The sequence below is a fragment of the Mya arenaria genome, chromosome 1 (genome assembly GCF_026914265.1).
Source record: "Mya arenaria isolate MELC-2E11 chromosome 1, ASM2691426v1".
In the NCBI taxonomy this organism is placed as follows: Eukaryota; Metazoa; Mollusca; class Bivalvia; order Myida; family Myidae; genus Mya; species Mya arenaria.
In genome coordinates, this window is record NC_069122.1 from 62,355,239 (window position 1) to 62,369,730 (window position 14,492).

At 35.4% G+C, this 14,492-nt stretch overlaps 1 protein-coding gene across 1 annotated transcript; it reads right to left on the reverse strand.

The window, feature by feature from the left end:
- Positions 1-701: 701 nt before the first annotated feature.
- Positions 702-10,779, reverse strand: LOC128235420 (uncharacterized). Its single transcript, XM_052950245.1, has 5 exons — positions 10,705-10,779; positions 8,715-8,778; positions 3,124-3,222; positions 2,710-2,819; positions 702-1,567 (listed from the first exon to the last, which is right to left on the reverse strand). The coding sequence occupies exons 1-5, from the start codon at positions 10,705-10,707 to the stop codon at positions 1,538-1,540; spliced, it is 306 nt and encodes a 101-aa protein (XP_052806205.1). The 5' UTR covers positions 10,708-10,779; the 3' UTR covers positions 702-1,537.
- Between the last annotated feature and the right edge of the window lie 3,713 nt (positions 10,780-14,492).

Sequence of the window (14,492 nt, forward strand, 5' to 3'; positions counted from 1 at the left end):
CCAACCCTACATACTTTCACAGTCATGTATTATTGAACACAATCATAAAAGGCCAGTATACACAGCTTTCTACTTCCATTTGCCTTTAAACGGTGACATAACAATTTTAGCTTCATCTTAGTTATAATGTTGTTATACATATATTTACACCTTAACTTCCATGCCTTAAATGAACTGCCTTTCGGCATTGTGTTCATCAATCGATGAACGCAACATTTTTGGATATGTTCGGATCGCGATTCATCGCTAACAATACATGAATAGTATTGATCTTGTTATTGTTTTTATTGTGTCAGCAGGTCCCTTTAAATATAAATCAACATTTTAGGCCTTAATTGAAGGCAAATGTTAATAGAAGGATGTGTACACTGGCCTTTAATGGTCCACGAAACAACGTCATGTATTAACAGACTTCATGTTGATTTTGTGTACAAAGATTACAACGGGTCAAATGACAAGTCGTCCACCAGGAGAAACGATAACTGTATGTGATTCCAATAGACTTCGTCGAAAGTATATAGCAATGTCGGTTACGGACGGTTATACGAAAACAGTTAAAATGTTCAAATTCATTTATATCCAAAGAGTTTTTTTTCGACATCTTTGAAATATTAATATAATACTGCCACGTATGACGAGTATATCATTTTTAACATAGGGTTCGAACGGAAAAAAGACAAACATCGATATATTAAATAGTTTATTCAGTCCACCCAATAAATACAATATACATGTTATTTTATTGGAAGACCTCATCAACAATTTTGATGTATCAGTCTTAAGAAAAACTTATATCAAAACCTATGGAATATTGGTCCTACGAATGTACAGTGTGTTTTCCGTTTCCAAAAATTGATATTTTCTCAACTTAGGACTGATAAATTAAAACCGTATAAGAAAGAGAAACAGGCTCAAGAACCAAATTGTCGTCAACAGTATTTTTGTACTCGTATTTGAATGCTGAAGAGGACTTCAATAAAAATTATAGTTTAGATAAATAAATAATTTAAACTTCCTTTGAAATATGCATTAATTTAATTTAAATGTTAGCATTACTGCTGATCAAAACTTCAGTCTTAAATACCAATGTCTAACAATAAGGCTCGATCCATGTCGATAACAACACAAAACACACAAGTTATATTTACAGAAGCTGTTATTACAGAAGAGAAATTTTTTGTTCGTAGATCATATTTCCGTAATTGATTTCGCAAGTTTAGAGTGAATTACAAGTCATTGCATTTTATTTTTAAAGTCACTGTTGCCAAAACCTAGCTGAAATGGTCTTTATAAACTTTGTAGTCGGTGTTATTTACGTTTTTAGAGATTATTAGGTTAAATTTACCATTTGACTTAAGAACCAATTTATAAGTCTCTCAAATTGCATATGTTCATTTTATACGTGTTTATCTTTATATTTTTTTGGTTTGAACAGGATTAAAACCATTCCATAGTTCTTTGTGCTTTCCATTGAGTGGTGTGTGACCTTTCTTTAACCTTTATATGTAGGTTATCAGACAGCCGGTCAAGAGGATGATCAACGAAACTGCAATACCAGATGCAGCATCTATAAGGAAAAAAATCATATGTTTATAACCAAATACATTTCGCGAGAAAGTATTGATAATTTCACTATTGGTTTTCTCTGGCTACTGTCATGTAAAACAAATTAACAATAATCGTATTTTTGTATCAAGGTAAATTACTCTTCCCTAAATTATGCCATTTAGGGTAAGATTGACTTCCCTTGTTTTATTCTGTAGCTATCTGTGTAAACATGAATGTATTTGATATAAGAAATATTATTTTTGAAGTATTTGACCGCGGTATTTTATAAATTTCATAATCATATAACATTTTTGAAAAAAATAACATTCTAAAAGGTTTTGTAAAAACGACAAACAAAGGAGAACGTATTCAGCAGAAGAAGGGAGACGTGGGGCCGAAGAAATTGACAGTTTGTGGCAAGAAGGGATGGTGGATAATAGAACTGTGCACGCTTTTGGATATCATAATGGAGGAAAATTTCCTCTCCTCTCACGAAACAAGAGACAGTGTCAGAGAGTGACGTTTGTAATATGTGGATATCGACTGATATAAAGATATATCCACAGATTGAAGTTTGTTTTTGTTGTTTCCAACAACATTGCGAGTTGGAACAATTGAGAAGTAAATAAATTAGTGGCCCAAATACAGCCGTACTTTTATGTGGGGTGCTGGGTATCGGTCAGAGGAGCTTTTAAATAAGCCCAGATACTCTTTTTCATTTTCTGCAGCAAGACAATAATCACTAACATTAATCAAAGAGTTCAAAACAATGGATTTTAGAGCAGGGCATCATCGTTATCCAGTTGCCAGACTACAGTCCAGACGTGAACCCTATCGAAAACAATTGGGCACAAATACTTGAATAATATAACCATCTAAAACAATGCGCCCACTTTCATTGGAAAGAAGTGAGTAGTGGTCAAATACTGGGACCCTACAAGCCACGATTTGCTATCATCGTTGTTAAGTAGTAAGTAGTAGGTGTGTATTGCTACAAATGGTGGACTTACAACATAGTGATGATAATAAGTGTGTTAGTATGCTGCATTGCATGTCACTAACACATTGTTCTGTTTCTTTAAACATTTAAGAGCTTTTTAATCATTTTCAATTAATTTGGGAAATATTATTATTTTATCGATATTGATTTTTGAAGAGTACCTTTAAGGCAGAGTTTTTCCGAGTTGGCTCTGTAGTCGGTGTTACACGTGCAAACTGTATACATACAGCATTCTCCACGCATTGAGTTCCGTTGCAGACGCTGCCAGCACCTTAAAATGGATTATATTATTCGATACGGATAATTGATTTCTGATTGAAAGACACACCGAAAAGTGTGTATACCTTACATCGATTTTCAATCGAATAATCATCTGATTTCTTATAATTACATTCAAGTTATTACACAATTAACATGACGCGTATTGGAGCCTTGATCTGCCTGAAAATCTGTCGTAGTTGTTTCTCAGAGGCATCCAAAAAAATCTATTGGATATTTGAACATTCGTTATAATTTATTGTGTTCTTACTTAATATATACTGACTGTTCTTATATGCACTTAACCATTTACGCACCGACTTTGCAGACGAAAGTGTTAGCTGTTGTGTCACAAACGGTCGCAGTATTGTTGACAGGATCGCATTCCGTCGTTGCAGAGCAGTTGCTTCCGATATCTGAGTGGAGAGTGAAAAAAAAATTATCGTAGAGGATATATATGTCGAGGATAATTATATCATTTAGAATTAATTTTATTTCATCGAGTGACCACCAAAAAAAAATATTTATGTTTCTATAGATAAATCAATAAATCAACATGGACATACGTTTATAGAATTTCTTAATGATGCCAAACTCTGTGTATTAAATGGTAGATTTACGTCGGACAATTATACGTCAATCTCAACAAATGGGAACTCTGTAGTCGACTACCTATGCGTTCCACAAGACATGTTTGATTGGTTTAAATCGTTTACCGTATTAACAGTTAAAGAGATCACAGATCGTCATAATTTGCACGGGTTAATTGGTGTGCGGTCACGCTTGCTGGACCATTCGGCTTTGTTAGCAAAAATTGATTTGGGTTTCTGTGAAACAGACTGTAGTATGCATGGTTCGAGTAACAGTGAAAATCAACCACGTTTTAATCTTAAGCGTATCCCAAATGACTTTATGGACAGTGATATGGCAAAACGTGCAATTGTAAATATGATCACTAGAATTGAGAGGTGTAGAGACACAGGGTGAAATTGATGATATTTACGATTATTTATGTGAGGTTATTCTTAAGGAAATGTCAGACAATATCCCCAAAGCACGTATATCTCGTAGAACGCAGAAGCGGCGAAAACATACGAAACCGTTCTGGAACGATGAACTGCAATCCCTATGGAACATTTTGTGTAGGAAGGAAAAAGACTTTTTAAGATGTGACAGAAACAACTGCAATAGACAGAGATTGCATAATGAGTATAAAAACGCTCGCAATAACTTTGATAAATTGTTACGCCAGTCGGAACGAGCATATAGGCGCGCTCAAGCTATTGAAATCGACGAGATCTCGACTTCAAATCCAAATGAATTCTGGCAAAAGATAAAACGTTTAGGGCCAAGAAAAGATAATTCCATACCAATCGAAATAGTCGATAACGACGGAAATGTCTGCAAAAATGAACAAACGGTGGTAAATAGGTGGAAAACAGACTTTGAGAAAATTTATAATTGTGATGATACGGGTTCTTTTGACGGAGAGCATTATAGACAATGTATAAATCATAAGGAAATACTTGAACACAGAAATGTTGACACTCTTTACGCACCAAATGTTATTTTGAATAAAAATGTTTCTATAGAAGAGATAACAAACATTATTATGAGTGCTAAAAATGGGTCAGCCCCGGGTTATGACAGAATCCCATACGATGTTCTTAAATTCCCAGTTGTTATTGCCGTTATACAGAAATTTTCAGGTAATATTCGATTGTAGTATTATACCATCGATTTGGCGCAAAGCTGTTATTTGCCCCATACTGAAAGACCAAGCACCGACAAAAGAGTACCACTTCATTATAGGGAATTAGCCTGTTATCATGCATAAACAAACTGTACACATCATTCTTAAATAAGAGAGTGTCTTCATTTTTAGAATCTAATGACCTTTTGGCTGATGAACAAAACGGGTTTCGGAAGGGTAGATCGTGCGAGGACCACATATTTACACTTAACAGTATTATTCGCAACATCAAGAACGTATACACTGCTTTCATTGACCTTAAGAAGTGTTTCGATTATGTGGACCGGAAGTTGCTCCTATATAAATTGTTGGTTCACAATATTGATGGGAAAGTATACCAGTCCATAAAAAACATTTATGCAAGCTCATCTGCGTGTGTGCGTATTAACAACAGTGGACTCGCAAACAACGTCACTACAGATTGGTTTGAGTGTACTCCGGTTTAAAACAGGGCTGCACTTTGTCGTTAACTCTCTAGGCAATATTCGCAAATGATCTTGTACAGGAAATAAAAGATTTAGGCCTTGGTATGACCATCAGTACAGACAACATCTCGATACTTCTGTATGCGGACGACATCGTCTTAATGTCAGACACTGAGGACAATTTACAGGCTATACTGAACGTCATTCACACATGGTGCAAGAAATAGCGAGTTTCATCAACACTAACAAATCGAAGTGCGTATATTTTCGTCATGGGCGATCGAAACGCAGTAGGCGATAATGTTATAGAAACCGTGGACCATTACAAATACCTGGGGGTAATTTTTGACGAGAAAAGCAATTTTGTGTTGAACTGCGATGCATTATCGAAAGGGGCTGGACGTGCACTAGGCGGTTTAATTAACAGAACCCATAACCTCAAAGATATTGGTTTTAATACGTATGAGAAATTTTTAATTGTTGTGTATCTCCTATTCTTGAATATGGTGCAGCAACCTGGGGATACAAGTCTTTCCAAAGTATTGACAATGTCTGTCATCGTGCTCTAAGATACCTTTTCGGAGTACATCGATTTGCGCCACTGTTAGCTTTATACGGAGACTCTGGCTGGGTTCCCAGTGTGTTTAAACGTAAACTGTCAATATTACGTTTTTGGAACAGACTATTACTAATGGACAATGAAAGGCTAACAAAGAAAGTGTTTATGTACGATTATAATAGATGTAATTATAACTGGTCTAGTGATGTTAAATCTATATTAATCAGTAAATCTTGAGCAACATTGTTATGTAAGATCTTGTGTTGGCTCTCAAATGTAAATGATCTTATTAGAGACTTATACAGTGAACAGTGGACAAATGACGTGCAGAATGTAAGAAAACTTCGCACTTACAGACAGTTTAAATCCACGTTTAAAAAGGAGGACTATTTATTACTGATGTACCAAAATATGAACGCTCTCTGTTGTGCCAATTCCGTTTCGGAATTTTACCAATACGAATCGAAACTGGACGCTTTGTTGGTAAACCCCCCGAAAATAGACTATGTAGACTTTGCAACAGTAACCAAGTTGAAAGTGAAATTCATTTCCTTTTACAATGTGATACATATACAAACATTATAAATAGTTTACTTAATACCACTGATGTTTTAAACGACGTTAGCCTACCATTATCTGATAAATTATGTCCACTTATGCATTCACATCCCAGAAAGATTGCCAAAAATGTGTAACATGTACTTTAGAGTCCAGGATTCATATTTCAAACTATAACCTTGTCAAAAATATTCATCCATTCACAATTTGGTTATGCCACATCGATTCAATGTTAATAGTCATTTGGGTTGCAGGTTTTAAGCCTTCCAAACAAAAAACACAGTGAATTAAAAGCTTAAAGAACTGATTTATAAAGCTCTCTCTCTCTCTCTCTCTCTCTCTCAAAGAAGTTTCACCTATAATCCTGCGCTTTTTTGTTTGTTTTTCAACCCAATAGGTAGATTTTTGGTTTTGATATTCGAACCGAACGCTACTCATAAAATGTTTTTGGTGTAATAAAATTTAACATTTCCATACCTCGTTATCATATATGATTACTGAATATGAATTTCATTAGCAAATATTTTCGTTTCTGTTAAATGGTTTTTGGTTTGCCAGGGAGATATCTGCAGGAATGCACGGGCTTATCATGCTAAGGTATATACCACTGGATGCTTCATTTCGGCACAAATTACATTCATTTAGTCAATATGTCCTGCCCATTCTAGGTTTGATATTTTATATCAAACTGTGTGCTGTTGAGGTTTTACAACGGGCAAGATAACATTCAGGATTCTTGTTAAGACAAATGTGAATTGGGGCGGCAGAAGTAAACATTTATATTGATGTTAACTAAATACTTCTAGAACCACAGTTGAGAAAGAATACCATTACATATTCTGTGATGTTTAAGCGAATTCTATATTGTTAATGTCTCAAAGGTTAGATTTGTTTCATTTGAAACATGCAGATGTTACTAATCGTTTCTATTTGCCAGACACCTTTCTTTGCGCCTATAGGTATGGTTACGAGCGGGAGACGTACGTGCATACCATCAGTTTTGGTGCGCCTTGCGCTATGGTTTCGAGCGGCAGACGAACGTGCATACCATCAGTTTCGGTGAGCCTTGCGCTATGGCTTCGAGCGGCAGACGAACGTGCATACCATCAGTTTCGGTGCGCCTTGCGGTATGGCTTCGAGCGGGAGACGTTCGTGCGTACCATCAGTTTCGATGCGCCTTGCGGTATGGTTTCCAGCAAGAGACGTACGTGCATACCATAAGTTTTGATGCGCCTTGCGGTTTGATTTCAAGCAGTGGACATACGTGCATGCTATCAGTTTCGGTGCGCCTTGCGGTATGGTCTCCAGCAGGAGAAATACGTGCAGACCATCAGTGTCGGTGCGCCTTGCGGTATGGTTTGGAGCAGTAGACATACGTGCATACAATCAGTTTCGCTGCGCCTTGCAGTTTGGTTTATGGATGTAGACATACGTGCATACCATCAGTTTTGGTGAGCCTTGCGGTATGGTTTGGGGCGGGAGACATACGTGCATTCCATCAGTTTCGGTGCGCCTTGCGGTATGGTTTCCAGCAGGAGACATACGTGCATACCATCAGTTTCGGTGCGCCTTGCGGTATGGTTTCCAGCAGGAGACGTACGTGCATACCATCAGTTTCGGTGCGCCTTGCGGTATGGTTTCCAGCAGGAGAATTACGTGCAACCATCAGTTTCGGTGCGCCTTGCGATACGGTTTGGAGTGGGAGACATACGTGCATACCATCCGTTTCGGTGCGCCTTGCGGTATGGTTTCCAGCAGGAGAAATACGTGCATACCATCAGTTTCGGTGCGCCTTGCGGTATGGTTTGGAATGGGAGACATACGTGCATACCTTCAGTTTCGATGCGCCTTGCGGTATGGTTTCCAACAGGAGACATACGTGCATACAATCAGATTCGGTGCGCCTTGCGGTATGGTTTGGAGCAGTAGGCATACGTGCATACCTTCTGTTTCGTGCGCCTTACGGTATGGTTCCAGCAGGAGCCATACGTGCAAACTATCACCTTGCAGTATGGTTGCGAGCGGCAGACGTACGTACATACCATAAGTTTCGGTGCGCCTTGCGGTATGGTTTTGAGCGTGAGAAATACGTGTATACCATCAGTTTGGGTGCGACTTGCGGTATTGTTTCCAGCAGGAGACGTACGTGCATACCATCAGTTTCGGTGCACCTTACGGTATGGTTTCGAGCGGCAGACGTACGTGCATACCATCAGTTTCGGTGCGCCTTGTGGTATGTTTCCAGCAGCAGACGTACGTGCATACCATCACTTTCGACGCTGTGAGTGATTTGCAACTCAATATTTTGAGTTCAAAGCCTTTAAATTGTGCTTAATGTTTACTGGTGTCTGATTTCATGTTTACCTTATATCATTGTAAATTTAATTTTGATGATGCTATTAAAGTTAATATGTTTAAAATAAATTACATTAGAACAGTAGGAATCACATTGTATGTTCATGTATTGGTAAAATCTTCCAAGTTGTACTGCATTCAAAACAATTGAGCCGGTAGAATGCAAGTAAGCAATCTATTGTTACATAGAAGTTTGCCAGATGCGGTTACATCAGAAGAGGATCAACAGTTAATTAATGACACATATGAAATACATACCTGCATCTACGCTTGATGTCATCCAAGCAACAAACACAAACATCAGAGGCACGAAGAGGCGGTCCTGAAGATACGAAATAGAAGAAAACTTTACATATGAACAATAATGGTTGAATTGATAGTTTGTCCTTGTCTGTCGCTGACATTGTCACAGGGACAAACAATGGACAACTTTGTTGGGCATAATGAATAATGCTTCACAATATGTCACGTCAAATCAGCAGTTCTGTATTCTAAATGGTTGTCTGAACATAAGACAGATAAAAAAGACGCACTAAATAAAGCAATATTTGAAATAAACGTTTATGGACAATTTTTAGTTTTCCCAGTACTGAAGAGTATCCTCTAAAACTATAAACAGAATTGCACTAATAATTTTACAAATATAGGCAAAATCATTTGATAAATTAATATTATATACAAATAAACACAGTTCAGTTAAAATACACTATTGTTCATATAACTGACCGTATTATATTTGCACACATTTGTATTCTCTTTTTAATAAATCCAGCAATATACAGTGCTTCTGTTGTTGTATTTCCTGTCCGTAATCTCTAAATGGTTACACATTGGTTGGCTAAGGTATTGCTGTAATAATTTGAAACGTATAAACAACCACTTTCTGCAATGTTTCATTCGCTATAAAGAATTTCTAATGCAAACATTCCTCGCATGATTCATTTTCAGCTTCGTTTCATGTCCTTTTTACCGACAGTTAACTCCCCATCTACCCATTGCTAGGTTAAACAATAAGTATTTATAAACACACATCACAGCAACAGTCTTCTGTAACCTGTAATTAAGCTCTCAATTTCGTATCCGTTGACTTATTTAAACATAGTTATTTGTTATCCAATCAGGTAAAATTTGCATGAATATAGAATTAGTATTTAAAAACGTATGCATTGGAGAAAATAGTATAAAAATTGCACTTTAATTTCATTTTACATTTGCTGCCAAAATACAAGGTTTTTTTCATTGTTACAAGGTATGGGTCTAAATGCGTATTCTACCAAGGTTATAGTTTATATGAAATATGGAAGTTTTCTTAATAAATCACCGTACATGCCTAACAACGCCTTCCCTTATTTCGTTTTTCTTGTTCAGAAGCATTACGCTTGAAATATTTCAGCCAGACTTATGTAACCTAGTAAACTTTAGTCGTCCTTCAGTGTGAGTATGTTTAAACAGAGTCATGTTTATGTCATTATTTTTGTCATACCAATATTTTGCACGAAATCAACATTGGCGCCAATGTCAATGTCATTACAATAAAAGCAGACACACTTAGTGTTTAAGTTAATTTTATATAGACGTGAGCATAATGCATGGTGACGAAAACAGCAATTCCATGATTTAACATGCACGTTTTTATTGTCCATTTTTATAAATTAACATTTTTTGATAAACCGAATATGTTTTTGTAAATGTTTGTGTATATTCGTTAAATTGTATAATAACGATATATTTTTCACACAGATAAGTGAACACATACGTGTAGTTTAAGATCCTGCTAAGCTGCTCCATGTTTTATTTGCATTTATTCGATCTACCACTGTTAAAAGATACTAACAATTGTTTGTTTTCTAGAAGTATTTGGATACTTATTTCATATAACATTAGTATTTGTTGTTTTGATTGTCTGAATATTGTTAAACTAATTTACATATATTTAATATTTAAATTAAATATTTTAAGATGAAACCTGTTTTTTGCTAAAGAATGAAACTATTACATACAGATATGTTAGTCTCAGTTTACAGCAAAATGGTCAATTTAATAATCACAGAATCATGTTGCAAAAATGTAGAAATATAATAGTGTTGAACTTGATTCACCAAAGTCAAACTAATGTAAATCATTCAAGCGTGGTAGCAAATTCAACACTGTAACTATTGTTCAATAAATCTATTGCCATTATAATTTGATCGTACAAAAAATAAATCAAAAACAAATATTAAAAAATAAAATGAGAACAAAATCTTACCATTTTGGAGACTTTAAAGAGTACAAGTTTCACAAGTGTTTAAGAACAGACGTTTTCCACCTGTCCGCTCGTTTTTATAATGTCCTAGTCGCTACGACGCCGTGGTTCTTTCAAGGCATTGGTCCATCGTTACCATCACAGACCGTTTGTTAGTTACACAACCACGTGGCGCATTTTGGGTATTGCGCACTACGGTCTCCCAATTAAAACAATTTGTGTTTATGCATGTCGATGGTTATCCAATATATCATCGGTAAACTTGCAGCCGTTTGCAAAAATGATTTGTTTATTTCAACCCTGATGTTCATGTTTAAACTGTGAATAAATTTTAATTTCTTTATGCATTTCAAGGACAGTTTGATGTATTGCATTACGCAAAAAAACACCTTTCATATAAATGCTATTCAACGAATTCTTCATCCATTTGATTATAAGCTCATTAAAATTCATTGTCATTTCTTCTGTTTTGTGCATCGTTAAAACTGAAGGTTCTGCTTCCCCATCTTCTTAATAAAAAAAAAGATGTTTATCCTATTTTTTTCTAACTCTCATCAATGACACAAACAACCTTTATTTCATTGAATTTAAAATCACAACATTAAAAACATGATAACTGCTTTCATAAATTGAAGCTGTGAATTATATCATCTCAAAATAATATTATTAAGTTTTAGTGCCTTCAAATTGAAATTTGATCTATTTTTGAGTGTAGGAGTTAAACTAGCTAAAGAATAATTTATTTACAAGCATATGATTGGTCAATAATAAAGTGTTTTCAGCCAATGGACTGTAGTTACCATTCATTTACAAGCATATGATTGGTCAACTTAATAAAGTGTTTTTGGCGTATGGACTGTAGTTACCATTTATTTACAAGCATATGATTGGTCAACTTAATAAAGTGTTTTCGGCGAATGGACTGTAGTTACCATTTATTTACAAGCAAATGATTGGTCAACTTATTAAAGAGTTTTTAGAAGACGGCTGGATGATGAAATTGAAATACTGAGATTTTGAAAGGCTAATTTTACTCATGATGTCAAATGTAATTCATTTTAAGACAAATGCTACACTCTAGTCGTACGTGTTAAAACATATCTTCTAACAATTGTACAAAAAATGAGTCAATTGTAACATCGCAGTTTACTTGCAAATGTTACACTCCTGGCAAATGTAACAACTAAGTATCATCATAATCAACTTATGTACCCATGCAAACAATGTCATCGCATTTGCCACAAGTGTCAGAGTTGTGACATTTGGGGTTCCTACTCTCCAAGTTTAGGTGTCCGCTCGTAGCCAGGAACTCGTCCGAGACATGCCAGTCATGGGGCAATAACCAACATCAATGGCGTTCGGAGTGCATGTTGTAAAGCGCCGGAGTAAAAGGCAAAGTGCACGAAATCGGCCTTTAATAGTTTCGCGTTTCATGTTCAAATAGTGGATTTATTATGATTTCAAAATAATTTTCGAAGTCCAATTCGATGTACTGCATTACGCAAAACATAGTTTATATGTGTTATTCAACGAAACCTTCATCTTTAAACTGTATCATTCCTTCTAATCTTACATTGTTGAAACTGTCGGAATTGTAATGCTGCTGCGTCGTTTTAATAAAATAGATTTGTTTTTTCTACCTTTACTACCTCTCACCAACGATGCTCAATCAAATGAAACACAAAACCTTTACTTCATGGGATATAAAATCATAATACCTGCTTTAATGAATTGCAGCTGTGAATGATATTATCTCATAAAGAAATTTAATACTCTTTAAGTGCATATAAATTAAAATTATAGCTATTATTATGATTGTGATTTAATCTAGCTAACGCATTAAAGTGGGAAAACAATCGGCAAGCCGAATTGTCTCAAACGCTACTTGCGAAAAATGAAATCGGAATTATACTGAAGCGCCATTTATCAGTAGGGCGATTCCCATCATTGGAAATAAATCGAATTTCAGCAGTCGTACATGTAAAGGGCATACAGTCATCTTAATTGCCCAATGTCGGTTCTCTTTAATTTGGAGCGAATGGATTGGAGCTACCAATTATTTGCAAGCATGCGATTACTCAGCTTTATAAAGTGTTTTCAGATTACGGCTGGATGACGAAATAGTAATACTGAAACTGGTTGAGTGTGTTTTGAGATAAACGAAAAATAACAATGCACCATGATTTTACTATGAGGAGTTAGCTTGGTTTGATGTATGTCTCAGTTTGTTGGGTACTTCAAGTTAAAGCATAATTGTATTTTTTATGTATACTTTGTTGCCTAAAATGTAATGCTTGCTATTCGGTTAGCACAAATATGAGATTGTCTTCTCGTTAACCCATTCAACTCCGCGGTCCCTTCTCCAAAGCCTTCCTCCCATGTCACTCAGTGATCTCTTGTTTTCCCAGATATGGTACATGACAGGGAACGCAAAGCTTAAATGTGTAAGTCACCTGTTTTGTTGATTTGTGACCGAGTCCAGCCTGTCGCATGTTTTAAAAGAGAAATGGCGTTCTAATTGACTATAAAAAACACATAAATATTCGTCTAATAAATGAGTTTTGAATAATAAATAAAAAGTTGTTTTGGACGGGGTATAATACAATATGAAATTTCACTACATTAACGTCAAATTTTGGACTTATATTATGCTTATGTTTTGTCGAAGTTATAAAGCATGTGCATGATTTGTAAGTTTTGCACATTTTGTGCAAATATAGAATGTGATATATTAAGAAGCCATTAATATGAATACGCTCTTTGTGTGAACATTTACCAACGGAAAGAGTCCATTTACCTCCTTCTTTATTAGGGAAAACATTGAGTGATTGATGTCATTATTGAAGTATGAACCTGCCTGGCTGATAACGTGTGTTGAGTCTGAATCACTTCATGCGTACTGTAACCAGCGCCCCTCACGCAATCCACTATTTATATTTACATCAATAGTTAATAATTTGTTTCCAGAAATATCGAACCGAAAACAGTTGACCAGAAAAACGTCACAATATCGTAGCGAAAAATTAACCAGTCCATTGTCTCTATCAAACGTAAAAGTAGAATGTAAACGATAACAATACTTTAACATATCACATGTTAACACTTTTAAACCTCTTGATTAAAGTTTTGTTATTGGTCTGCTGACACGATACAAACATTTACAAGATAAAGAATTTTTAATTTATGTTATTATGCAATAATTCTCGAACCGAACATGTTGCGAAGATGTTGCATTCCTCGGAATGTGTTTCGACACAAAAGTCCCTATATGTTAACGTGGGATTAAGGAAAACCTATTATCTGATGTAGACAAAACGACGGGGAAAGTATTAAACACTATATATAAGTGTCATTATTTCATGAATTTTGAATACATAGTACTGAACTATTAAAAGAACTACACAAACAGGTATAACTCTGGGTGAATGTGGACGTCTTCCTCTGTGTGTTACTTATTTTGTTAACTGCATTGAATACTGGTGTAAGCTATTAACTATGTCCAATTATAGATACCCTTAACACTGCTACAAAATGTTACAATCGCTAGATGACGCAGGGCGATGTTGTTGGACATCCAATATTAAATCTATGTTATTCAAATACTGTTTGGATACATTTGGATTGCTCAAGATGTAGGAAATATATTTCTATTGACATATACTTTTAGACAACTGTTAATTGACTGTTTCGTCCAAAACTGGCATAACGACATTAGTGAGTCCTCAAGTTGTCATCATTATAAACATTACAAAACATTATTAAATACAGAAATTTACCTACATTTGGAAATT

Bases quoted from the DNA above. Each gene is read 5' to 3' on its own strand.
- LOC128235420 (XM_052950245.1), bottom strand. The intron at 2,820-3,123 runs GTGCGTAAATGG...ATCCATTTTAAG, and splicing joins CACTTTCGTCTGCAAAGTCG to GTGCTGGCAGCGTCTGCAAC. The intron at 1,568-2,709 runs GTACTCTTCAAA...TTTTCCTTATAG, and splicing joins GGAAAAACTCTGCCTTAAAG to ATGCTGCATCTGGTATTGCA.